The sequence below is a fragment of the Paroedura picta genome, chromosome 18, assembly GCF_049243985.1.
Source record: "Paroedura picta isolate Pp20150507F chromosome 18, Ppicta_v3.0, whole genome shotgun sequence".
NCBI classification, from domain to species: Eukaryota; Metazoa; Chordata; class Lepidosauria; order Squamata; family Gekkonidae; genus Paroedura; species Paroedura picta.
This window is the reverse complement of record NC_135386.1, coordinates 4,935,391-4,960,648: the sequence shown is the minus strand read 5'-3', so window position 1 is coordinate 4,960,648 and position 25,258 is coordinate 4,935,391. Positions and strand designations below refer to the sequence as shown.

Genomic DNA, 25,258 nt, shown 5'->3' with positions numbered 1-25,258 from the left:
GTTGATACAGCTGCATCTAGTTGCTTCTAAACAGGATCCTGTTATGTAACTTCTGCTTCAAGCGCCATGTGAACGTTTTCACTTCCACTGGGCTTCGGGACCTTCTGGTGGCCCCAGACTTCTAAAATCCTAATGCGCTAATTGCTGGACTCCCCCGTTGAATCGAGTGTCTGAACTCACCCTGCATCGTCTGTCCCGAGGCCTTGTGAAAAAGGCGGCCTAGAAAGAATGTGAATTTTTTAAAAAATCATCCACGTTATTTCTAATTTGCCTTTCTCACTAGGAATCAAAGCAGATGACGCAGGGTGAGTCAACTCAATCGGCAGGGCGGGAGACCCGACAGAGAGTGACACAGGATTTGGGTTGTAGAACCAACGAGAAATCTAAAAAAACACATTTAAGGGCTGGCATGGCACATAAGATCACGCAAGATTACAGAGCAGGATTCAATTTACAGCAAACTAGACACAGGAGTGAAGATCATAGTCCCTAACAATTTAGCCCGAGTAATTTTGTGAATCATTTTGTAAAGTGTTACCCTACCAGAAGGAATTACATCTTTACCCAGAGGGTGATTAAAATGTGGAATTCGCAGACAGCAGATCTAGAGGTGGCCACAGGAATAAACAGCTTTAAAGTGGGAATACAAAGATTCGTGGAGGATAGGCCTACCAGTGGCTACTAGCAGCAGTAATTGAGGGGAACCTCCATACCCAGGGGCAGTCAACCTTTGAATCCCAGGGCCAGGAGATTATGAGTACCCAGAGATTAGTGAGGCATTCCTATCCCTGTCCCATGGGATTACATCCTCCCCTCTTGACAAAGACGTATCTAACCCCCTAAAGGACTAAAAAAAAAAACCTCTCAATATCCAGCTTTTACTTTTTGAGCTCCAAATCCTACTTTGGAAATGCAACTTTGTGGGGCACCGTTCCAAAATACGTGTAATCAGTTTCCCTCTGGAGTCTTGCCGGTAAAAAAAGAAGAAGAAGAAGAGGATCCGTGCCATGTATTATTCATGCACCACTCCCGTCCCACCAATGGCGTGCCTCCGGAGCCATTAAAAATGACAAAACGCAAACCAAACAGGGCTATTACCTGAAGGTATTTATTCAGAGTCACCTGATAGGAGGAACGTCAGTCTCGTCCCTACCCACTTTCCCTGGCTCAGTTCAGTGTAAATATTTATACTGCAACATTGCACCGTACTTTTCAAAGAGAGGATCAATCGCCTCTGGTGAGACGCAGCATTTCCTTTTGGATACTGCTACTTGTACTTGAGCTGACCTGGATTGCCCAGGATAGCCCGTTCTCAACAGAGCTTGGAAGCCAATGAAGGTTGGCCGGCCTACTATTTGGATGGGAGACCTCCAAGGAATACCGGGGACGTGACATGGCGGCTGGCAATGGCTGGCCACTTCTGAACATGCCTTGTTCTGAAAACCCTACAGGTTTTTGCCTACTCTGGCAGGCAGCATCGCATGCTGCTTTTCCACCACCACTTATATCAATTCAGACTACTGGTCTATCCTGCTCGCTATTTCCTGCTCTGACCGGTAGCATCTGGGCAGCATCTGCTACCCAAGGCCCTTTGCCTTGAGCTGCCGGGAACTGATTCTGGGCCCTTGAGGATATTATGCATGTGCAGCAAATCTTGTGCTTTCTTGATTTAATGTAGCTCAGTATTTGTCTGCTCTGGCAGGCAGCAACTTAATTCCTTCTAGATCAACATTGCCTGCTTGGGCAGGCAGCATCTCGCCAGGGTCTTGAGATCTTTTAGCTACAGGTGCCAGAGATGGACGGTGCGACCTTCTGAACGATAGCTAGTACTCCAGCACCAGGTCTTTGATCCATCAAACACAGAAGACCCTGCTCTGACTGGAAGCAACGCTCCAGAGATGGGTCTTCCCCCAAAAAAACTGCTTCTGAAGCTGAGATGCGGGGGATTGAACCCGGGACCTCTCGAATGCAAAGAAGGTGCTCTGTCACCAAGCCAGGGTCCAACCAACCACTCAATCCTTTTCTTTGCTGGAGGTGGCAGGGATTGAACCTGGTGGAAGGAGCTCCCGGAAGACCTAAGGGCCCTGCCGGAATTAACAGCTTTCCGCAGGGCCTGCAAGTCGAAGCTCTTCCGTCAGGCACACAGTTGAGGGGATTTTATGGGTATAGTTCTTTTATCATTTGATTGTAAACCGCATAGAGTCTTGGAGAGCAGCGGTATATAAATCAAATAATAAACAAACAAACCTCCTGGTGCCAAGCAGGCGCACTACCACCCAGCCGCCTCCCTTCCAAATTCTCTGCAAGCCTTGACTACGGAGCATAGAGGAAACCGCTCTGCCATGCACAGAACTGAAGACTGAATAGCCAAACTGAATATTTTATACATGAGTTCGGTTCCCTCCTTGCCCATAACTGCCTCAATCCGACAACCTTCGCAACCGGAAACTCCGACAAAAACTTGCCGTTCAGAGAATATAAATTTGAACATTTGCAAGTAAATTTAAATTAGGGAGGGGGGGGGAATGTGTCGGAGATCATTTCTCTTCCTCCCTCTCCCCCCCCCCCCCGCCGCCGCCTCCAAACGGGCTGCTCTGCTCCCCAGTGGAAAACCAACAAGGGAAGAAATTCTCCAGCTCCCCCCTGGGCTTTAGCTCATAATAGCCGTCTCGGAAAGGGATCCCGCGGTTATCTCCCCATGGTGAATGCCGCCATTCCATGCGTTATTATCATTATAAGTCACTTCCATAGCACATTTCAGCATATAAATTGCTCTCCCCTACTTATTTCATTCATCTGTTCTCCCAACAACTCATGCGCGCCACGCTAGGCTGAGAAAACGCGGAGAGGAGGTTTCCTTCCCCCTCGCCTTCCTCCATAGCACCAGGATTTGGGGGTGTCGTTGCCCGGCAGCACGGATCGACGCGAGGTGCAGGAGAACAAGATCGCACCACGCAGAATTTGTAGAATTTAGTGAGGACTAAAAGCTCACTTCCCGCGGAATCTAAGTCTGGAGAGGATGCACAGGGGCTCAGTGGAAGAGCCTCTGCTTGGCCCGCGGAAGGTCCCATGTTTGATCCCAATTGAAAGGACCAGGCAGTAGCTGACGGGAAAGACTTGGAGCAGAGACCCTGGCTCAGCGGTAGAACGTCTGCTTTGAATGCAGAAGGTCCCCAGTTCAATCCCCGGCAGCTCCAGTAAGAAGGGCCAGGCAGTCGGAGATGGGAGAGACCGCCATTGAGGAACGTAACTCTGCTTGGGACTGCACTGAAAGGCTTGGCTGAAAAATCCTACAGCAGGGACTCCCAACCAGGGCCCCCTGGAAAGTGCGGGGCTCCATTATCACTCTCCAGGGGCTCCCTGGCCTTTCCCCTATATCCTGACTTAGCCTGGACACCTCCAACCACCTCCTTTCTCTCCCCCTCCCCAGACACCTTGGGCGTGGCAGGGAGGCATGGCCAGCTGACCCCTTCCAGCCCACTCAAAAGGTTGAAAAGGGCTGCTGCATTTCCTATATCCAAACTTTTAGTCCCCAGGTGGGATCTGGGGATCCCCTGGAACGATAGCTCCTCTCCTCACTAAAGAGATCAGTTCCCCTGGAGAAAAGGGCTGCTTTGGAGAGGGGACTCCATAACGTTATCCTCCACGGAGGTTCCTCCTCACCTCAAAGCCCGCCCACTCCCGGCTCCACCCCCAAAGTCTCCAGGAATTTCTCACCCCAGAGTTGGCAACTTTATCCACTGTTACACTGACCCTGAATCTGCTCAGGTATTTTTTTGGATTTCTGGATGTTACATCACACAGGGCTTGGGCGGAGACATAGAAAGCACATATGGTTGGTCTATTGAAAGCCTCCAAGTCCTCTCCAGTAGACGCATTTCGGGTTTCAAAGCCGGCAGAATCTGAGACTTCAGACTGGCGGTTACTCTGGGCAGATAACGCAGAGCTAGACTAGCCACCATCCAGGTTGGGTCTGGCGCTGGAGCCTTCATCGCAGAGAAGTTGACAGCCCTGTAGGGAAACCAGCCACTGCCAGTATCTCCTGCCTGATGCATTGTGGGAATATCCTCTGGGGATCCGGAGGAGCAAGCATCCTTGACTGCAAATCACCATTGTAATACAACCAGATTTAAAAGGCTATCTGGGCAATAAAGCTAACTAAATAGATGAGATCATTGGATCAGCGTGGAATGATTTACCAGCTTGGACATAAAAGAAATGAAACGTTTTCCAATTGTCAGGTGGGTGAGTACCGGGAGGGGAGAGGGAGGGCAGGCCACAGGCGTAGGGAAGATGCTAGCACTGTGGCCAGAATTTGAGCAATGAAAGAATTTCCGCACCCTGCAGGACAGTGGGATTGCTGCGTTCTGCCTACCCTTAAAAAAACCAAAACAAAACAGATACGCATGGCACAATCATCAATTACTGGATTTCTCTAACTACTGTTATGAGTATCATCATGAGGATGATCTGGGGCCAAGGGACCAAGCCCTATGAAGATAAGGTTGAGGGACTTGGGAATGTTCAGCCTGGAGAAAAGGAGGTTGAGAGGAGACATGATAGCCCTCTTTAAGTATTTGAAAGGTTGTCACTTGGAGGAGGGCAGGAGGCTGTTTCTGTTGGCTGCAGAGGAAAGGATGCGCAGTAATGGGTTTAAACTACAACGATATAGGCTAGATATCAGGAAAAACATTTTCACAGTCAGAGTAGTTCAGCAGTGGAATAGGCTGCCTAAGGAGGTGGTGAGCTCCCCCTCACTGGCAGTCTTCAAGCAAAGGTTGGATGCACACTTTTCTTGGATGCTTTAGGATGTTTTGGGCTGATCCTGCGTTGAGCAGGGGGTTGGACTAGATGGCCTGTATGGCCCCTTCCAACTCTATGATTCTATGACTAGATGGCCTGTATGGCCCCTTCCAACTCTATGATTCTATGATTCTATTCTATGATTCTAAATCCCTGTGGCATCAAAGTCAGTGGGATATACCTGGACGGAGCTGCGGTGTTTAGCAGTAGAGCGAAACAAAATTCCAGCAAGGCAAAACAGGAGTTACAGCCTGCCCTCCTCACCCAATCGGCTTACGTCGTTCTCCTCTCCTCTCTTTTATCCTTACAACAACCCTGTGAGGTAGCTTCGCCCAACAGTGTGTGCCTGGCCACTAAACGGATTGTGACGAAACGGAGATCCCAGCGGAGGATCGTCTATCATGGACCGGGCTCAGGAAAGTTTTGTTTTGGGACCAAAATAAACACGCTGACGGCCTTCACGCATCCTCCCGAAAAGAAACGGGAAGGATTTATCGCCGACATAGCTCCACTGCGTGAGATACTGCGATGATTATCATTGTGGGCCTATTCAATTAGAGGAAGAGGAAACTGTGGCTCAGCAAGAGAGCATCTGCTTGGCATGCAGACGGTCTTTGTTCGAGCCTGGTCGTCTCCAGAAGAAAAGGCACGGAGATCTTTTTGCCAGGGATCTTTTGCCAAGATCCGAGGCCTGGCACCACCCACCCCTGCCACTGATCAGCTGGCCAGCAGGGGGTCATTCTAGGTGAGAAAGGAAAGCCCGGGATATGTCAGCAGGGAGACGGCTGCATTGGTTCACAGTTGAGTACCAGATCAGGTTCAATGTGCTGCTTTTAACTTTTAAGGCTATATGCTGTCTAGGCCTGGGGTACTAGAGGAACCATCTGCCTCCTTTTGCCGCCCGCAGGGCTCTTCACTCTGTGGGTACAAATAGATTGGTCCATGAGATGTTTGCCTGGCCTCAACCAGAGCCAGGGTCTTTTTGGCCCTGGCCTGGCAGAATGAGCTTCCGGAAGAGGTGAGGGAAAGAATTCAGGAACTTCAAGACGGATCTCTTCTACCAGGCCTTTGGTTGAGGTCAGGCAGATCTTGGCCCTTCTCTGGGATTCTCACTGCGACGTCACCCCTGGGAGATTTGGCTTGGGGAACTGTCCTGTGGGGTTGGGCAAGGGATGGGAGCTGGGATTCGGGGGGGGGGGGGTTATAGATTGTCAGTTTGGAGGCAATTTCGGCTCCCCTTCCTAGCTGAGATCCACTCAGATATGACTGCCTGGAAATGTTAGCAGAAGGTTTTACCAGTTCCCTATTTCAGCAAAGCCCCGCTTCCAAAACCCCAGCTGCGATTCATTTGTTTGTCTAAAAAATACTGATACGCAGCCTCTCCACGGGTCCGTCTGAGGAAGCTCACAAAGCAAGAACAATGCAGTAAATCCATTAAAACCACCGTTTGCAAGAGTATCAATATTGAAACGAGCCAAGACCCTGCCAAGGGCAGACAAACAACGTCTGGCAGGCTTAAGATGCTCTCTCTCAGACAGCCCTCAGGCTAGAAGACCATGAAAAAAGCTTTGGAGACATGGAACCCTCAGGTAAAAGACTAGGTAAAGAGGGAAGGGTTTGGGCCGAGGGATGGCCGTCCCCAGGTGAGGCCGGGGGGACTGCGGGAATTCAAGCTCATTTCCAGACTAAGGGCATCAGTTCCCCTGGAGAAAAGGGCTGCTCGGGAGGGGGGACTCTGTAGCACTAGGCTCCACTGAGGTCCCTCCCCAGTCGGGATACCAGCCGCCTGGTGGGACCTGGAGATCCCCTGGAATTATAGCTCATCTCCACATGAAAGAGATCAGTTCCCCTGGAGAAAAGATCAGTTCCGCCTTGGAGGGTGGATTCCATAGCACTATACTCCACTGAGGTCCTGCCCCACCCCAAATTTCGCCCTTTCCCAGCTCCACCCCCAAAGTTTCCAGCTCCTTCCCAATCCAGAGCTGGCAACCCTACTTGGAGGTTGAGCCACCCTTTTCTCAGGACTTCCCTATCCAGGGACAGGTCCGCTCTTGAGACACCCAAACCACCAGGAGTTTCTGCTCTACAAGCAGAAGCGATCCCAAAGCAGCAGGGGTGAATCCACTGCTCCTGTCTCTCTGCAAAGCATGCCTCCTTTGTGTTGGCCCCTTTCCCATAATGAAGAAGAAGAAGAGTTGGTTCTTCTATGCCGCTTTTCCCTACCCGAAGGAGGCTCAAAGCGGCTTACAGTCACCTTCCCATCCCTTAATGCTAAGAGACAGGGGGTCTCTGCAAGTTTTGAAGGGCTGGGCAACGTGGCATGGGGAGACTGGGTACACCACTCGGTGGCTGAGAGGACATTGTGTCCAAACGTGCTCTTGAAAGGAGGAAAGCACAACTGGACGTTCCCTGAACCACAATACAAAGAGGCAGGGGGAACTCCACAAACCAAGAGGATCAGGAGCACTGCATTTTCACTCTCCAATGCCAATCTGTTCAGAAGCACCCTTCAAGCATAATGAATCTCTTTCACTCCACACTTCCAAAACATCTCTAGAATCCATTGCTCCAAAAGAGACGTTTGCCGACTGTCTCCGCTCGAAAAAGGACAACACGGGGACAAATAGTCCAGTCAAATGAGTCCGAAGAAGTGCAAATCGTAAGCCGAGCAAAGAAACCAGCCCAAGCAGGACCCGAGAAAGAGAGGCGATCCTGAATTTGGCTCACCATGGCCCATTCCGCACACAAAGGATAACGCACTTTCAATGTGTTTTGGCAGCTGGATTTTCCTGGGCCAGTTTTATAAAGAGGGTTACACTCTAAAACAAAAATAAACAGAGGAATCCAGGGGCGGAAACGATTTCTCCTTCAAAGGTCTTTCTGCGATGCTTCCTGGCAAATTTGTGCCATGCTCACAGTGAAACAGCCCCCTGGCCAAACCCCTGCTGGGGCCGCCAACAGAAGATGGTAGCAATTGTGCCGGAGAAGAACCCCTCCACTCACCCCGGGTAATGTCTTCTGCTCATGCAGGGCGCTCTGGGCCTTCAGTGCTGAATCCCTGGCACAGTACGTCAGAAAGGCACAGCCTGCGGGAGACAGGGAGGGGGGGAAAGGGGTGTTATCACAGACACACATGTCATTAGTACAAAAGCAGCCGCTTGGCTGGCCAGCCTCCAGGTGGGGCACGGGGATCCCCCAGCATTACAGCTCTTCTCCAGACTGCAGTGGCCAGTTCCTACCTGTGGGGATTACCACATCAATGAGCCGACTCCGAGGAGCTGTGCTAAGAAGGACTCACTTTTTAGATCTGGCCGTTCCCCCAATCCGTTCCAAAGCTCTCCCTCGTTCTTTCCCCACAACAATCCTGCAGGGTTGGCTAGGAGGAGGGAACCTGCTTGAAGTAGGGTCACCAGGTCTCTGTTGGGAAATAACTGGAGATTTGGGGGTGGGGGTGGAGCTTGGAGATGTTAACGTCGGGGGACGGGGACAGGAGGGACCTCAGCGGTTCCCTGACCAGGGAACCCTCCTGATTTATTACTGAGTCACTGAAAATATTTATTTCCCTTCTCCTGCAGAAAACGGCTGCTTTGGAAAGGGGTCAGCATGGCACGGTACCCTACCAAGGTCCTAGAGTTGCCAACCTCCAGCCAGGGGGCAGTGGTCTCCCAGGATTACAACAGAACAGTTCCCTTGAAGAGAATGGCTTCTCTAGAGGCTGGACTGTAGGGAGAGCCAGCTTGGTGTAGTGGTTAGGAGCGTGGATTTCTAATCTGACTGGGAAATACCTGGAGATCTGAGGGGGAGGGTAGAATTTGGAGATGGCAAGGTTGGGGAAAGGGAGGGGCCTCAGCAGTTAAAAGAGGGATGCCAGCCTCCAGGGGGGACCTGGGGATCCCCCAGAATCACAGCTCATCTCCAGACTAAAGAAATAAATCTCCCTGGAGAAAATGGCTGATTGGGAGGGTGGGCTCTGGAGCTTTGGACCCCACTGAAGTCCCCATCTTCCCCAGGCTCCATTCCCAAATGCCCAGGAGTTTTCCAGCCTGGATCTGGCCACCTTGTCCCTCCCCATCTCCCGCCAGTGGCCAGGGGCACCTAGCAACCTTAGGTTATAATGCTGGAGCCCACTCTATTTAAAGCAAGCCACTTCTCCAGGGGAACTGATCTTATTGTAACAGCAGGAGATCTCCAGTCCCCCCCCCCCCCCGGAAATTGGCAACTCTAGCCTAAAGTCACCCAGAGAGTTTCATAGGCTTCCCCAATTCTTGTCCAAAATCCTGCCCAATGCATTATAGTCCTCTCTTGCTCTCAGATCTTCATCAAACCAGGTTTTTTTTCTTTTGTAAGATCCCTTTCTTGCATCCTTCTCCTGACTTTCCTCTGAGAAGCTCAATGCAGCCCACGTGGCTGGCTTTTATCCCCACAACAGCCCTGCAAGATAAGTTAAAAAGAAAGTGACTGCTACAAGCCCCCCCCCCCTCCTAATTCCCCCTAATTACTCCATCCTGATAACATTCACCTGCTTTCCCTTCCTCAGAACCCTTCCCGGTCCAATTAAAAACTCTGGCAGGAAGTCATGACCTCTGACCCGGAACCCCTCCCTTGTAGTTCCTTACAGGATTACTCATTGGTCAAGGAAAATGGTGTTCGCTCAAGTTTTTTTTTTTTAATTAAAGGGGCAGTTCCCGGGAGAAACAACCAGGCCAGAAAGCATTGGTATGTTGGATTCTGTTCATTCAGGCCTCAATCAGGATCAAGGCTTTCTCTTTCTCTCTCCCAGTGCAGGAAGCTGAACGACAGGCAAGGTTCAGAGCAAAGAGCAGAACAGACTTTCCAGGGAGAACCAGGACTGACCCAGGCTGCTTAAACTACCTGCGGATCAGAGCTTGAACCCAGGTGGCAGGTAACAGACTCAGGAAACAGCCCCACCAGAAGCAGAGCTGCAGATGGCATGGGTGGCAGATGCCACCGTAGTTGCCAACCTCCAGGCAGTGGCTGGAGCTCTCCCCCCAAAATCCTGCCCTCCTCAGGCTCTACCCCGCCCCCAAACCAAGGTTGGGAGGGAAACCACGTGTATCACAGAGAAATATCACTGTGTTACTCCAAGGAATCCTTCTTGTCTTTGTGTAGTCTCTAGACCAGGGGTAGTCAGACTGCGGCCCTCCAGATGTCCATGGACTACAATTCCCAGAAGCCCCTGCCAGCATTTGCTGGCAGGGGCTTCTGGGAATTGTAGTCCATGGACATCTGGAGGGCCACAGTTTGACTACCCCTGCTCTAGACCCTGCTTAAAGTCGACTTATTTGTTTCAGAGGATTTTCTTTCTTTCTTTCTTTCTTTACTTCATTCCCTCCCTTCCTCCCTCTCTCCTTTTCTTTATTTCCCTTTCTCCCTTCCTTCCTTTCCCTCTCCCCCATGTTCTTTCTTTTACTTCCCTCCCTCCCTCTTCTTTCTTTCTCCTGTTTATTTATTTTCCTCATTTTTACAAAAAGTCCAATCTTTCAAGATCTCAAGGTGGCTTGCATAGTAACAAAATCCAGTAATAACAGGAAGAAAGAAATTGACTTTGAAAACAATCTGTCCCACCAGTAACAGCAATCAAAGAGGATTTGTACAGGACTATTCCAACAGATTAGGACATAAAGCTTTTGTGAAATAAGAATGTGTTGAAATCTGTCTTTCTCATTGGCCCTTTTAGATGCTTTTTTTTGTTATATCTCCATAATATAGCGGCCACCGGTGAAAATGCCTTCGCCTTGTTACCAACCAGTGGAGATTAGAAGGTGGTGATACTCAATAAAAACCTCTCCTGATCTTAAATCACAAGGCGAAAAACATATGGGGAGGGGGGGGTGAAAACCTTTTAGCTGCAGCCTGTTTCTGCGACCACTGTAAGGTTTTCATGGCAAAAGAAAAGCAAAAGTGAGTGGTCTGTGCTTGCCTCTGAGCGGAAACCTGAACTTTCTTGGTGGTCTTCTGTCCAAAAACGTGCCAGGGTCAGGAAGGAATTTTCCTCCAGGCCAGATTGGCCTGTGGATCCTGGAGGTTTTTTACCTTTTTCCAGGCATAGATTGGGGGTCTCTGGGATAGTGAGGGGGGAACTTCCTGCATTGTGCAGGGGGCTGGTCTCGATGGCCCTCAGGGTCCCTACCTGCTGTGTGTTCAAATAACCTCCACAGCCAACACCACAGGCCCTGCCTAGTAAGCAATGACTAGTGACTCTGGATTCCCTTAATCTTGCCAAGGTGTGTGAGTAACACTCCTGGATCATTAGCGCATGCTGTGCATCGAAAGGCATGGGAGAGGAGACAGTGCAACGTGACTCACACTCCTCTTGCTCCCAGAAGGAGCTTGGGTGGCCGTTTCATAAGTCAGCGCTGTCGTGAATCAGGTTGGTGTGGCTTCGCCCGGGCCATTCATGAGCTGGCTTTGCGAAGGGCCTGTGGAAAATCAAGCATCTCGGAAACGCCGCCATCCTCGGCAGACTCTGAAAAGAAGCCAGGCAAGGATGCGCCGCTAACCCCAACGCAAGCAACACCAATCGGGCTAGGTTCATAATGTGCCATGTGCGTTCTTAGCCGCCCCGCCCCCTCCCTTTTCAACCACGATACCCTATCCAAAGCTTCCTTAAAACAATATTAAAAACAGAAGCCAAACAGGTCCCCCCCCCTTCCCGGCTGTAAATATTTAATGCACAAAATTTGACATGGATGCATTTTTAATATTGGCACAATTAAATCTGCCAGGTGATGAAGTATTAATAGCTCTTAATAAGTGTAACCATCTCGCCTTCCAAACAGGATGGGTCAGAGAGCCGAGGAAACAGGGACCCTTGTCGCTGCTGGGGTGGAGACAGACAGAGACGGGCACGGGATAGCTTAACGCGGTTCAAACCGCCCCTGAAGTTCTACTCAGGCTGTCGGATCGCCACCTCACCTCTGCGAAGAAGCGAACCACCAAAGACGGCCAACTAGGATGGCCGCACCCAATCAACCGGCGTTCTTTAATTAGATGGACGGTGACGCGTCATTGCATTGGCTGAGCGATATATTTAAAGCAGAGGGATGTGTTTAATTTTTATTCAGGCCTGCACAGTCACCAAGATCTGGGGCAGAGGAGATTAAGCAATAGAAGGAAGCAATGCGGACAGAATTCAGCGGACAGAATGCCTTAGGAGTCTGGATCATGTCTGAAAAGCTAACGTTTGGGTCGCCAGGTCCCCCCTGGCTACTGGCTGGAGATGAGGGTGTTGAGTTGCCAGATCCAGGTGGGAAACTCCTGGAGATTTGGGGACAGAGCTTGGGAAAGACTGGGGCCTCAGTGGTTATCAGCAGGGGTAGTCAACCTGTGGTCCTCCAGATGTTCGTTGACTACAATTCCCATGAGCCCCTGCCAGCGTTTGTTGGCAGGGGCTCATGGGGATTGTAGTCCATGAACATCTGGAGGACCACAGGTTGACTACCCCTACAGTGTCCTAGAGCCCACCCTCCAAAGCATCCAATTTCTCCAGCGGAACTGATCTAGTCAAGAGATGAGCTGTAATTCCAGGGGATCCCCAGGTCCCACCTGGAGGCTGGCATCCCCAGTCAAACTAGCTTCCTGAGGACTCTTTAGCACAAGGATCATGGGTGGCCTCACACAGACGAAGCTTCCTTCAGAGTCGTGTTTAATCATGTTCAGTATTGTCTACTCCAACTGGCAGTGCCTCTCCAGACTCTCAGGTTTTCCCATCACCTATTGCCTGGTCCTATTAAATGGAGATGCCCGGGATTGAACCGGAGACCTTCTGCGTGCCAAGCAGAGGCTCTGCCACTGAGCCTCAGCCCTTTCCCATCACCCTTCACCCAATGTTCACCTGGCTTTCCGGAAACTGTTCAGCTCAGTACTTTCCAATCAGTCCTGAGGTCTGACACTGAAAAGAGTGTGCCCATGTTTCTTTATCGTGCTGGGACAGAACCGTCCGTTCCATCGCTTGTTAAACTGGTTTGGTGGCTCCCTTGGGGACAAAAAGGGGGGGAAAGCTCCCTGCATCTTGTCACATTTTGATATTTGTGCTTATTGCCATGATCTGTATCCCGCTCCCTTTCCAGGCTCTGATGCATACGCCCGGACCTGACTCGAATATATATTTTCCGAGAGCATTTCCGGGAACATCCTTAAGAGAGGCTGGAAATTAAAACCCGGCTTTCTCTCTCTGACAACAAGTGATCTACTGCCTCTTTTGCAGCTGAGGAAACCATCTGCCGCTGTGCCGATTCTTAGGCGGCACCCAGAAGGGGTGCTTTTTTCAAAACGGACACGCCAGGGGAAAGTTGTACAAGCTGACGTTGCTCTTGTTTTGTGGTTCAGGGGCAGGTTTGCGCTGAAACAAGATGCGGTGTCAAATCCCCGCTCGCCTTGAAATGTTCTGTGCCACCCACCTCCACCCGCTAGAAGAGAATCAACCAGCAGGGGTTATATTTCATAGGACGGGTAGTCAACCTGTGGTCCTCCAGATGTCCATGGACTACAATTCCCATGAGCCCCTCCCCTGCCACCTGGCAACCCAGGACACTGACAACCCAGCCATCAATACGACAACTCGGAAGTCCCAGAGAATTTGATTTACTTTCCTATAACTATGCCTGGATTAAGATCCGATATAGCCTAGACCAGGGGTACTCAAACTGTGGCCCTCCAGATGTCCATGGACTACAATTCCCAGGAGCCCCTGCCAGCGAATGCCAGCGAATGCCAGCGAATGCTGGCAGGGGCTCCTGGGAATTGTAGTCCATGGACATCTGGAGGGCCGCAGTTTGACTACCCCTGGCCTAGACTATGTGTTATATTAAGGGTGAGTGGGTCTGAATTCAAGTCTTCCCTCTGCCACTGATTAGCTAGGGTGGTCTTTGTCAAGTTACTCTGTCCCCACTTTGTGTTCTGCAGTGTAGGGGGTTTCTTCTTAGGGTGAAAGCTTTGCAGATCCCTTTGAACAGCAAAAGTGCTGTAGAACTAAGCCTCTTAATGCGAATTGGACTTCTAGAAGACGAAAGGGCTTGCCAGACAGACACACAAGCTGTTTTATCACTGGACAAGTTTGGAGTGGGGTAGAGGGAAAGATAGAGCTACTTACAAGAAGAATGAAAAGTAGACAAGCAATGTGGCACAGGGATCGAATCTGAGAGTCAGCTTGGCGTAGCGATGGGCAGCTTTTTATCTGGAGAACTGGGTTTGTCCCCCCACTCCTGCACATGAAAGCCAGCTGGTTGACCCTGGGCCGGTCACAGTTCCCTTAGAGCTGTTTTCACAGAGCAGTTCTGTCAGGGCTCTCTCAACCCCACCTACTTCACAGGTGTTGTGGGGAAAGGAAGGGAAAGTGATTGTAACCTGCTTTGAGTCTCCTTCACGGAGTGAAAAGCGGGATATACAAAACAATTCTCTCTTAATTACATTTTTTTTTTGCAGTTAACAAAACTGGCTACTGGTGTAACTTCAGGACATTTCCCCATTAGTTGTTCACACAACACCTTCAGTGAACAGCAAGACCCAAACATTCCTTTTAATTAAAAAAACTTGATAATTTTGTTGTGCACCAACCAATAGGACAGCCTTCTCAAGTTGTACAGAATAAACCAAATCTGAATATGGCCAATGAGAAAACAGGCTTTCCTCACCTGCCGCAAGGCCTAACTGGGACTGAACTGGTTTACTGCTTTCCAGGAGCCGTACAACTGCTGGGGAACAGCTAAATTCAGTAGCACCACCACCAAGTGCTTCAGGGTATAAGCTTTTGAGAGTCGACCTTCTGACTAGGATCAAAGGACTCAGATCCAGATTTCTGCTCTGCTGTGTCTACCAAAGGAAGTTCTCACAAGTGCATACCCTGAAATTCTTGTTGGTCTCTGGGACTCGAATCTAATTGTTCCAACAGCAAAAGAAAAGAGGCAGGAGTCCAGGAGGACCTTAAAGACACAGAGAATTTGTGGAAGGGGAGGAGCCTTGATGAGTCACTGCTCACTTCTTCAGATCTGAAAAGAGCAAGCGTCCAGGAGCACCTGAAAGACTAACAGAATTGGTGACACCATTCACTTCTTCTGAAAAGAGCAAGTGTCCAGGAGCACCTGAAAGACTAACAGAATTGGTGGCACCATTCACTTCTTCTGAAAAGAGCAAGTGTCCAGGAGCACCTGAAAGACTAACAGAATTGGTGGCACCATTCACTTCTTCTGAAAAGAGCAAGTGTCCAGGAGCACCTGAAAGACTAACAGAATTGGTGGCACCATTCACTTCTTCTGAAAAGAGCAAGTGTCCAGGAGCACCTGAAAGACTAACAGAATTGCTGGCAGGGGAGGGGCTCTCAGGAGTCACTGCTCACTTCTTCAGACTCACAAAAGTCCCTACCCTGCCAATATTTTGAGTCTTTAAAGTGCTACAGGCCAACTAAGACTTGTTCTATGTTCTTGTTCTATGCAGACCTCCACATCTACCCTCTGAAACAACTATGGGGGGGGGCAGCAGGTTCATCAACAAAAGCCCTCATCCCACACACATTGGGTAGTGTGCTTTTGCAGAAGAAACAGAGATATCTGCTTCTAAAGCGCATTACAGATTTAGAGTCCAGGGGCAGCTTTAAGACCAACCAAGTTTTATTCAAGGTATGAGCTTTCCTGGGCATGCAGACTTCCTCAGATACAATGTCATTGTGTACAAATACAATTGTTTTGCTGCTTCAGACCAACACGGCTACCCACTTGAATTTATCTAAAGCAGGGGTAGTCAACCTGTGGCCCTCCAGATGTTCACGGAAATGCTGGCAGGGGCTTATGGGAATTGTAGTCCATGAACATCTGGAGGACCACAGGTTGACTACCCCTGATCTAAAGTGCATTGCAGATCGTTGACCATCTAAGAGTGTATTGTATCCTGAAAGGAAGAGACATTTCCTGACTGCGTCCCTACCACAATTCCTTATATGCTTTTTATTTCTTATTACCACGAATGCTGACACACATCCCAAGTGATGTTTTATTGTTAAGGATTCTTTTCTCCCACCTCTGATGATGTAGATTGTGTATAGAGAAAATCTGGAGGCCAGTTGTGGTCCCACAGGGATAGATCCCATGCATCCACAAACACCTTCTGGGCATTTCCTAGTCCTGTTTTGCAGTTCAAATTCCGCCCGCCCTTATGAATCCAAAACAGATGCAGGTAAACCCAGGCCTGTTTTCATCCTAACTCTGAAGCAAAAGAAAGAGCTGTATTCCCCAGACAGGAAACACACTATCCCATTTGAAAATCAATAAAATCCATTTTTTTAAAATTCAAAACTACAATGCATACTCATAGAGGAGAAAGGAGACCAGTTAGTTCTGTGACACTTCCTGGAGTTAGATACTCCCAAGCATGCACACACACAACGCACTTTCCAGCTTTGCACACAAATTAAGCCAGCAAGAGGAAGAGAGATGGGGACCCTTTTCACTGACACTAACAAGTGCCAACCTGAGAATATTTTCCTGGTAGAAAGTCCTGTTTAGTGGGCCTGTGTTGGAAACAGAGAGCTGGAAGGGACCTCAGGGGTCATCTAGTCCAACCCCTCTGTACAGCACAAGAAATTTACAACTACCTTTCACCTCCCCTTGACCCCTACTCTGGTTATCTCCTTAGGATCGCCCTACCTTCTCTAGATGCATCTGCCACTGGGGTCCTTGTCCCATGTTGAAAAAACATTCTGGTGGCGTACACACATGCATCAAAGTTGCCTGCCATTTCCCACTCTGGCTCTGCCCGCCATGCACACTTTGTCAACAGACACAACTTTGCAGGGGACTGAAGGGATGGCGGGCACCCTTCCCGATGATCCCTGGTCAGTCTTTCCCCAAGGCCAGTCTCCCCCTCTCTGGCCTCCCAGGGGTATTTCTTCCCATGCCCCCTCCGACCCCACCTGGCAGACCCCAGGCTGCGCAACTTTGCAGACAGAATAACTGGGAGAAGGAAACATGTGGCCAGTGGAGAGGGGGGGCAGATTGCTCCGGATCCAGATGGGGGTCGTTGTCTCCGTTTTAGGAACCGGCCCCCTCCCTCCCCACCACCGAACCACCTCCACTATGGGTCCCTTCCGCACATGCGTGCCCATCCTCACACTACTCTCTCCCCTGCCCCGACACCCCACGTGACCCAACTTTACACACCTCAATCCTCATCACATGCCTGTGTTTTGAAGAGAGCTGGCACCCGGCGGAGGGGGGTGGAGGAGAGGGAAAAAAGGGGGGTGTAGGAGGGGGAATAGAGGGGGGCTGCACTCCCCCTCCCTGCCAGTGCCAGTCCCTCCCCTGCTGGTGGATAGGGGCCCCCTCCCACCCCCCCCCCCACGGACCCCAGCAGTTTGCCCTGCCCCCCCTTTCCCTGGCGGAGCTTCCGTGGAAAGCAGGCACGGGCGGCGGTGGGTAGGGTAGGTGGGGGGTGGCTGCACGTCTGCACGCCCCCTGACACGCGTCCGGGCGCGCTGTACCTTTGTGCATGCCGGTGAAGCGGTCCTTGAGCACGGTGAGCTCGTAGATCTTGCCGAACTCCTCGAAGAGGGGCTTGAGGTCGCCCTCCTCCAGGTTGCGCGGGATCTGCCCCACGAAGAGCTTGATGGCATCGTGGTCCTTCATGGCGATCGGGCCGCCGCCGCCGCCCGCCAGCCCGTTCATCCTGCCGCCGCTGTCCGTGGTGCTGAACGCGGCGCTCTCCGCCTGCGGCGGCGGCGGCGGCGGGGGTGGCGGCGGCGGCGGCGGCGGGGGCGGCCCGGGGGCCACCTGGTGCTGCGGCGGCGGCGGCGGCGGCGCCAGCCCGTTGGCCAGAGTAGCCATGATCTGCCAGCCGGCTCGGCCCGGCCCCGCCCCGGCTCCTGCCTCGCCTGCGCCGGAGCCGGGGAGGGCGATGCCCCCTGCGCCGCGCTCGGCCCCTCCCTCCCTGCCTCCCTCCGCCCTGCCTCCCTGGCCGGGCCGGCCGCCGCGCGCGCTCCCTCCCGCCTTCCCTCCTGCTGACGTCAGCCCGGGCCCGGGGCCTGCCCATTTGCATCCCGGGGGGGGCGGGGGCAGCCGCGGCCAATCGGACGGGAGGGGAGGGCCCGTGCGCCAGGCGGGAACGCGCGCCCTGCCCAGCAGCCCGGCAAGCCGGGGGAGGAAGCAACAGGGCGCACGCCGGCCCTGCTAGGGAGGCTCGGGGAGCCCAAGGCAAGGCAAGGCAAGGGGGATTCGTTTTTGAAAAGCGTCTGGCCACTCCGAGGGGAGGCACGGCGCGTCCCCGGGAAGGCAGATTCCAGCGGGGAGCCCGGGATCCCCGGGAAGGAAGGGATCCCTGGCTGCGTGCATGCGTGCGCGTGTGAATGGGCTCTGGAAAGAGAGTTGGCACAGGCCGGGGAACACGCGTGCATGCGCCCATCCGCTTCTCCCGCCGTTCGGAGCATGCGTTCAGGCTCTCCTCTGGAAGCAGAGAGGGGGGAAACGGGGGCAAAGCAGGAGAAAGGACGAGGGGTGTGTGTTTGTGTGTGTGTGTGTGATCTTGTAAAGATCCCTCTTCCCAGGGTCTTTTCTGAGATATGGTGACCAGAAATGTTACACAGACTGCACCACAAAGCTAGACCAGGCTTTTTCAACCAGGGTTTCATGAACCCTGGGATTTCTCGATGGCCCTGGAAGAGTTTCTGGAATGATAAAATCAGATTCCCGTAGCACTATTAACACCAACAAAGATTTATTCAAGGTGTGAGCTTTCGAGTGCAAGCACTCTTTGTCACTCAAAAGCTCACGCCTTGAATAAATTTTTGTTGGCCTTAAAGGTGCTCCTGGAATCTGACTTTATTGTGCTACTTCAGACCAACACGACTACTCATTTGAATCTATATTTCTGGAATGAGTGGGAGTTAATTTTTTATATTTAAATGTGTTAAACATTTATTGCATGACATGACTACTTTATGGCCATGTTGACCACCACCAGCCCTCGCCAAATGGCCAAGGATGGGCCTGGAGGGGGTGGGAAGGGGAGGGGCCCCAGGTGAGCATGTCCACAGCTCTGCTTCCCAACCATATTCAGCACGATTGTGCCATTATGGGGTGTCTCAACGCCTGAGGATCGTTTCCAGGGGTCTCTCAACAGTAAAAAAGTTGAGAAAGGCTGATTATACAGAGGCATTACAATATCGGCTGTTTTATTCTCAGTCCCTTTCCTAATAATCCCTACCACTGCTAAACTTTAGCTCGATTTCCAAGCGTGTGGGTAGGCTTAATGGGGACGTAAGAGTCCATTGTTGTCAAAGGACACTCTTCCATTGGTTTGCCACCAAACGTGCATTTCTAACTTCCCCCTTTTTCCTACCTCTCGCATGGCAAAAACTAAATTGCCTGTGCTAACATACCCTCTGCAACAGTTCCCAGCTCTCTTTAGTACTGGGTAGATCAGCAATTGTGCTAAATTCCGCAGACGTGTCAAATACTATAATTGTATGTGCTAAGTGCATTAAGAAAGGTTGGATTTATGTTACACCGTTACAGGTGGAAATGAGTTTTGGCCCAATGAGAAAATTAACGTTGCATATATTTTTACTTCTCTCCCCAGATTTCCATTTTGTCTTATGGGACATGAAGTCGCTTCTGAATTATGCCTCAAAAATCCTATGGGGTCACCTCTTTCACCTCTCTTGGTTTAGATCCTCAAATCTGAGTAACCTGGTGGAGAGGTATTGGCTTTACAGTATTTATTATTCATTCTAAACTGCTCTGAGCCTGCTTTGCAAGGACAAGTGGTATATAAATCTAATCACTCAATCATTACAACACAGAGCAAGCAGTAGTTGGATTAATCTGATGTGCGACATATCTCCCAGAGGGGACTGCTCATCATAGTTGTAGTCACACAGACTAAATGTGAACCAAGAAAGGTCTGGTTGCACAGCAGGACTTCCAAGATCTGATGAGATTTTGGTTAGTTACTCAATTTGTTTTTCTGGTGGGCTCCTTCTCATTGGCAAAGTCTCAAAGGTAGCCTGGATAGCCCAGGCTAGCCAGATCTCAGAAGCTAAGCAGGGTCAGCTGAGGTTAGTATTTGGATGGGAGACCACCAAGCAACACCAGGGTCATGACTGAGTTCCCAGAGCTTTTCCATTTTCCTCTTGGGGCATTTTAAAGGAGTCTGTTGACCAGGGGATGATTTGTTGACGTCTAGGGTGGTAAGGCAGCCGACATGCTGTCTGAAGCTCTGACCATGAGGCTGGGAGTTCAATACCAGCAGCCGGCTCAAGGTGGACTCAGCCTCCCATCCTTCCGAGGTCGGTGAAATGAGTACCCAGCTTGCTGGGGGGTAAAACGGTAATGACTGGGGAAGAAAATGGCAAACCACCCCGTATTGAGTCTGCCATGAAAACGCTGGAGGGCGTCACCCCAAGGGTCAGACATGACCCGGTGCTTGCACAGGGGATACCTTTACCTTTATAGCGTGGTTTTAATGGGATTTTATTATGGGGATGGATGTGACCCACCACGAACCAGTATATGGGAGTGGTGGGATACAAATGGAAAAATAAATTAATAATAATAATAAATAAATAACACAGAGGCAGTCAATGGCAAACCACCTCTTACCCTGAGAAGCCCATGGGGTTGCCATAAGTCCACTGTGAGTGGATGGGAAACCTACCAAAAAAAACGCCCAATAAATTAACATGCAGACCAATGCTTGCCAGCACTGCTGGCCATGCGTGGGCATGCGCCAATACCTTTTTGTCACATGTGTGCTCCCATTCTACCCGTTTCCCGAGTCTCCCCATTGCCTTTCTTTATCCCTCCGGCGGCTGGAAGGGATCTCAGCCGCCCCTGCTTCACCCGTCAGCTGTGTGCCGGCTTTCCTGACGCGTGCAACCTTGCGAAATTAGCCAGAGTGTGGGAAACGCAATCATGACATCTCCTATTAGCCAGAAGAGAAAGGACAAAAAGCACAGGAGATTTTCAGACCTCCAAGTGCTCCGCGGAGGGCTCCAAGGGCCGCGCAATCTTCATCTTTTTTGGCAAGTCTAATAAAAGACATCATAATTACGATACTCGGGGCTTTGACAGCTTTTTCCCCACCGCCACTTACATAACGAAAAAAATATCTTTTTTTTTTTTAAAGAAACTACAGCCTAAGAGAAGGAGCTCGAATGAGTGCGCCTTACAGCAGCGGGGACGGAAAGGGCTCTGGGGAAATATCACCACCAGGAGTAGGCAAGGGATTCTCAAAGCATGGCATCTTCTGGCTGTGAGAGTGAGCAGCCCTGCATGCCTGGACCTTGGGGGGGGGGGGTGCTACATTACCCTAAATTTGTACAGGTGTCACCTCCCTAAACGGGATGCCTCCCTTTGTCTTAACCTGGGAGCCGCCCTCCAACCTCTCCTCTCTTTCTTTATGTCCTCTCCCTCACTGCACAAGGCCTTTCATGGACATACTTGTATCTGCAGTTCTCTCCTATAGATTCAACGCCCTTATACGTCCACACAAAGGATGCTGAACAAGCTGGCCATTTGCGAGAGGGAGAGTGCTCTTTAGATTAGGCTACTCTCTCTCTCTCTCTCTCTCTCCTTTCGACGTCAGCCTGAATGTGAACTCGATCCACTCGAGTCAATGTAAGTGTACTCTTTTTTGCAGCATGCTTCTTGGGAGATTTATCAACTGCACTCAATATCACGCTGCTAGAAACTGGGGAAATTCTGCTCCCTGATCCGAACTCTTCTCTAGAGCCAGTTTGGTGTAGTGGTTAGGAGTGCTGACTTCTAATCTGGCGAGCCGGGTTTGATTCCCCGCTCCCCCACATGCAGCCAGCTGGGTGACCTTGGGCTCGCCACGGCACTGATAAAACTGTTCTGACCGAGCAGTGATATCAGGGCTCTCTCAGCCTCACCCACCCCACAGGGTGTCTGTTGTGGGGAGAGGAATGGGAAGGCGACTGTAAGCCGCTTTGAGCCTCCTTCGGGTAGGGAAAAGCGGCATATAAGAACCAACTCTTCTTCAAATATCCCAATAGAGATCTCCTACTGTCACAACTGGTCTTCAGATGACCAAGATCTGTTCCCCTGGAGAAAATGGCTGCTCTGGAGGGTGGACTTGATGGCATTACACCCCTGATACTCAAACCTTGCTCTCCCCAGGTTCCAACCCCCACATTTCTAGGTATCTCCCAACCCAGAGCTTGCAAACCTTAGCAATCGGATACTCCCATCTGTGCCTTCACAGTGGCAAATGCTGCAAATCCGTCTTCCCGAGAAGGCAAAGAATCGCCCTCCCTATATTACAAAATGCACAAGACCTTTCCTTGAACTTCCATCTGGGAGTAGTGGAAACTTATCGCCTGGCCTGGCGTTCTGCAATGCGCCCAGCAGGCTGCCAGCTTCTTTGGACGCGGCTCGCTTCGGGTATAGATTCGGCATGCACACGGGCGCCTCTGGGAATCAGCTCCGTGTGGCTTGCCCTGATGGACAGGAAGGGAAGCAGAGCAGGCGTTCACCTCTCGCAAAGCTGGTTAGCTCATTAAATGAATCCCGGCTGTCAATAATTCAATAGCCGAGTTCTGAGCCAGCCAAAGGGCTCTTGCAGGGAGATTTCTCCGAGGCGTGCGACGACAGGATTGACACTCTGTCAGGCCTAGGCCGTTTGGCATCACCGATAGGCAAGAAGAGGAGGGGCCTTTTGCAAGGGGTCCCTCCTTCTCTCTGGGCCTCATCGGAGGCACCTTTGTGCATTCTTGCAAAGGTGGGCCATCAAGGTGGTGCCAAGAGGATCTCGATTTTGAAGGGAACTCAGCTCTGAAGTGACTCAGGTTTGTCCGGACGATGCTTGTAAGCACATACCTATCATAAAGAGCATGCCCGGGGCTTTGGGTTGCCAGCTTGGTGCAGTGGATAGGAGTGTGGACTTCTAATCTGGGGGAGGCAGGTGAGTGTTGGACAGATTTCATTGGTCGGCTGGGTTCTCAAGCATGGAGGCCCACGTCTGATATTATTTCCTGGCTGCAATCATAAGTCTGGAAGAACAGCTCGGTCTTACAGGCCCTCTGGAAAGTCCTGGAGGGCCCTGATCGCACTAAGAAGAGTGGGCCAGGACCAGACTGGGCCAGGACCAAAAAGGCCCTGACCCTGGTCAAGGCCAGTTTTACCTCTTCGGGGCGAGGGACCCTGAGCAGAGTTTGGTTACTTGATCTCGGTGCTCTTTGGGGGACATGGGGAATAGGCAGTCCCATAGATACAAAGACCATGTAGGGCCTTGAAAGAAAGCCTCAGAAACTTGGCCTCGATTTGGTCTCCAATCTGGTCAAGAAAGCAGTTCTTTTGAGACGTGGTGGGTTTCACAAAACAAAGATCTACATGGCGCTTGTAGAGGGCTGCCAAATATTCCGTGCAAGCCCCCAAGTCATAGCTTGCTGAGGCTGCAGAGTCCATAAACCAGCCTTCTTGACAGGGCAGGGAATCACCGGGTTTCTCGTCCAGCCTGGCTGAGTAAAACTCATTAGCGGCTCAGCTAATTAGCAACTCCAGAGCTGCTGCCACTGCCACTGCCGTTCCTTCTCTCTCTCACACACATTTTTTAAAAATCCTGTCCTTCTTCTTCCCGAGATCTCAAGGTGGGCGTGCACAAATCTGTGCTTCCTCCGTTTCCTTTCACAACACCCTTGAAAGGTGTTGTGGGCCTGGATCACCAGAGCGCTTTATGGATGAGAGGGGATTTGAACTTGGGTTTCCCTGCTCCAAATAGGACACAAAACATCACACACACCTCAAATGTCCAATAGGCCATTTGTCAAATGTCAAATATCTGGAGATTTTGGGGGTGGAGTCTGAGGAGGGCTTGGGAAGGGACCTTAACAGGATATAATGCTTTACAGTCCCCTGCCCCCAAAGCAACCATTTCCTTGAGAAGAACAGATCTTTGTTGTCCAAAAATCAATTATAATAGCACAAGAACTCCAGGTGCTACCTGGAGGCCGGCAACCCAGGTTGCCCTATTCGTAGTCTAGCCATTCTCCTAGATTTAGGCCCTTTTGATGGAGCAGAGTTGTACCCAGCTGTGACCTCAAAGACCTTTGGTCTATTCCCACTCTCTGTGGCCATTCTGTACCATTTTTTACGACATTCTTCCCCTAGCAGATTAGTCAGTCAAATTCTTTCTAGTCCTCCAAGTCCCTGAAAACAGTTTAAAACCAGAATCTGGAAGCCCAAAAGTGAGCTGGAAAGAGAAGTGAACTCAACCATCCTGGGCTTAAGAAAGAAGCCAGGGATATATATTTTTGGCCACCCATCAGAGGCCGTTAAGCAGGTTATTAAACGCGGGCAAATATTACAAGAGTCAGCAGCGGTTTATTACGGCAATAGAGGATGAAATATTTAACAAGTTAAAGTTTAATAAAGCTTAATTGGAAGGAAATTAAAAAATAATGGATGCGAGCTCTAACGGAATAGGCATGATCAGACTTCCTTCTCCAACGGCATCGTCAGCGCCAACGGCCGCAGGAGACACAGAATCACCTGTCCAGCTGCCCTGATGCCCTTCTGCTCTCACCTGCTCAGCATCCCTTACAGAGCTCTATTTCCCGTCCCAAAGCAAACTGTGTCAGGACCGAATCGGAGCCTCAGCAGCTCAAGACGTATGGCTTCCCTTTTGCCAAAGTTACGGCTTTGTGCCGTAACTGGAACTTAGGCCGACAGGTAGAGCTGCCAGGTCCCTCTTGGCCATTGGCAGGGGACAGAGGGGCAAGGTTGCAAAAGGGAATTGATCTCCATAGTCTGGGAATGAGCTATAATTCCAGGAGATCCCCAGGCCCCACCTGGAGGCTGGCATCCCTAACGTGAAGCCCCTCAAAGGTGTCTGCTTATCCATGTTGAGAAAGCCACCATTTCATATATGCTAATGAAGCAATTGTAGATATCTCTAGATAGAACTCCCCTGAAACTGGCTGTTTGAATAACAGACCTTTAGTTCTTAGGCCAGGAGCACCTTAGACCAGCTTTTCTCAACCTTTTTACCATTGAGAAACCCCCGTAATTGTGGGGCTGCCACTGAAAAGGCCCCTCTCCCCTGTGCCTACCAGACAGGCTTCTTGGATTAGAAGGAGAGTCGGGACAGACAGGCAGACGGATAACCCTGCCAGGAACCAAGTTGATCTCAACTCCGAGTTCATGCTCCTCTGGAAAAAGCAAGAACACGAAGGTAAAGACCCGGCAGTCATGTCCAAAGTGCAGAAGAACCCCCCCACACACACACACACACACAGAATTTCTTTGGGTGTGTCTGCCTGCGTATTGATGGCTCGACCAAGGGAACAGCGTTGAAAAGTGCCGTCAATCATGTTTCTGGGCAACTGCATTCCCAACCCAGAACGCTCCCCGTGGAGTGGTCACAGCCGCTTCCTCCTCTCGGAAAGATAACATGAGAAAAATCATAACGAGCCATCCTCGGGACCCTTGGG

At 50.8% G+C, this 25,258-nt stretch overlaps 1 protein-coding gene across 11 annotated transcripts in view; it reads right to left on the bottom strand.

The window, feature by feature from the left end:
* Positions 1–25,258, bottom strand: part of CELF6 (CUGBP Elav-like family member 6) — a 110,725-nt gene that overhangs the window by 71,839 nt on the left and 13,628 nt on the right. For 7 of the 11 annotated variants that reach the window (XM_077317488.1, XM_077317487.1, XM_077317489.1 and 4 more), the window contains exons 1-2: positions 17,294–17,654; positions 7,807–7,889 (exon numbers count right to left, since the gene is read on the bottom strand). In XM_077317488.1, coding sequence (XP_077173603.1) covers positions 7,807–7,889; positions 17,294–17,636 — 426 coding nt within the window. In that variant the 5' untranslated portion in view covers positions 17,637–17,654. Of the gene's footprint in view, positions 1–7,806; positions 7,890–9,322; positions 9,341–17,293; positions 17,655–24,877; positions 24,897–25,258 lie in introns of those variants that run through there. The other 4 variants (XM_077317502.1, XM_077317500.1, XM_077317507.1 and 1 more) reach the window with 3 other exon arrangements.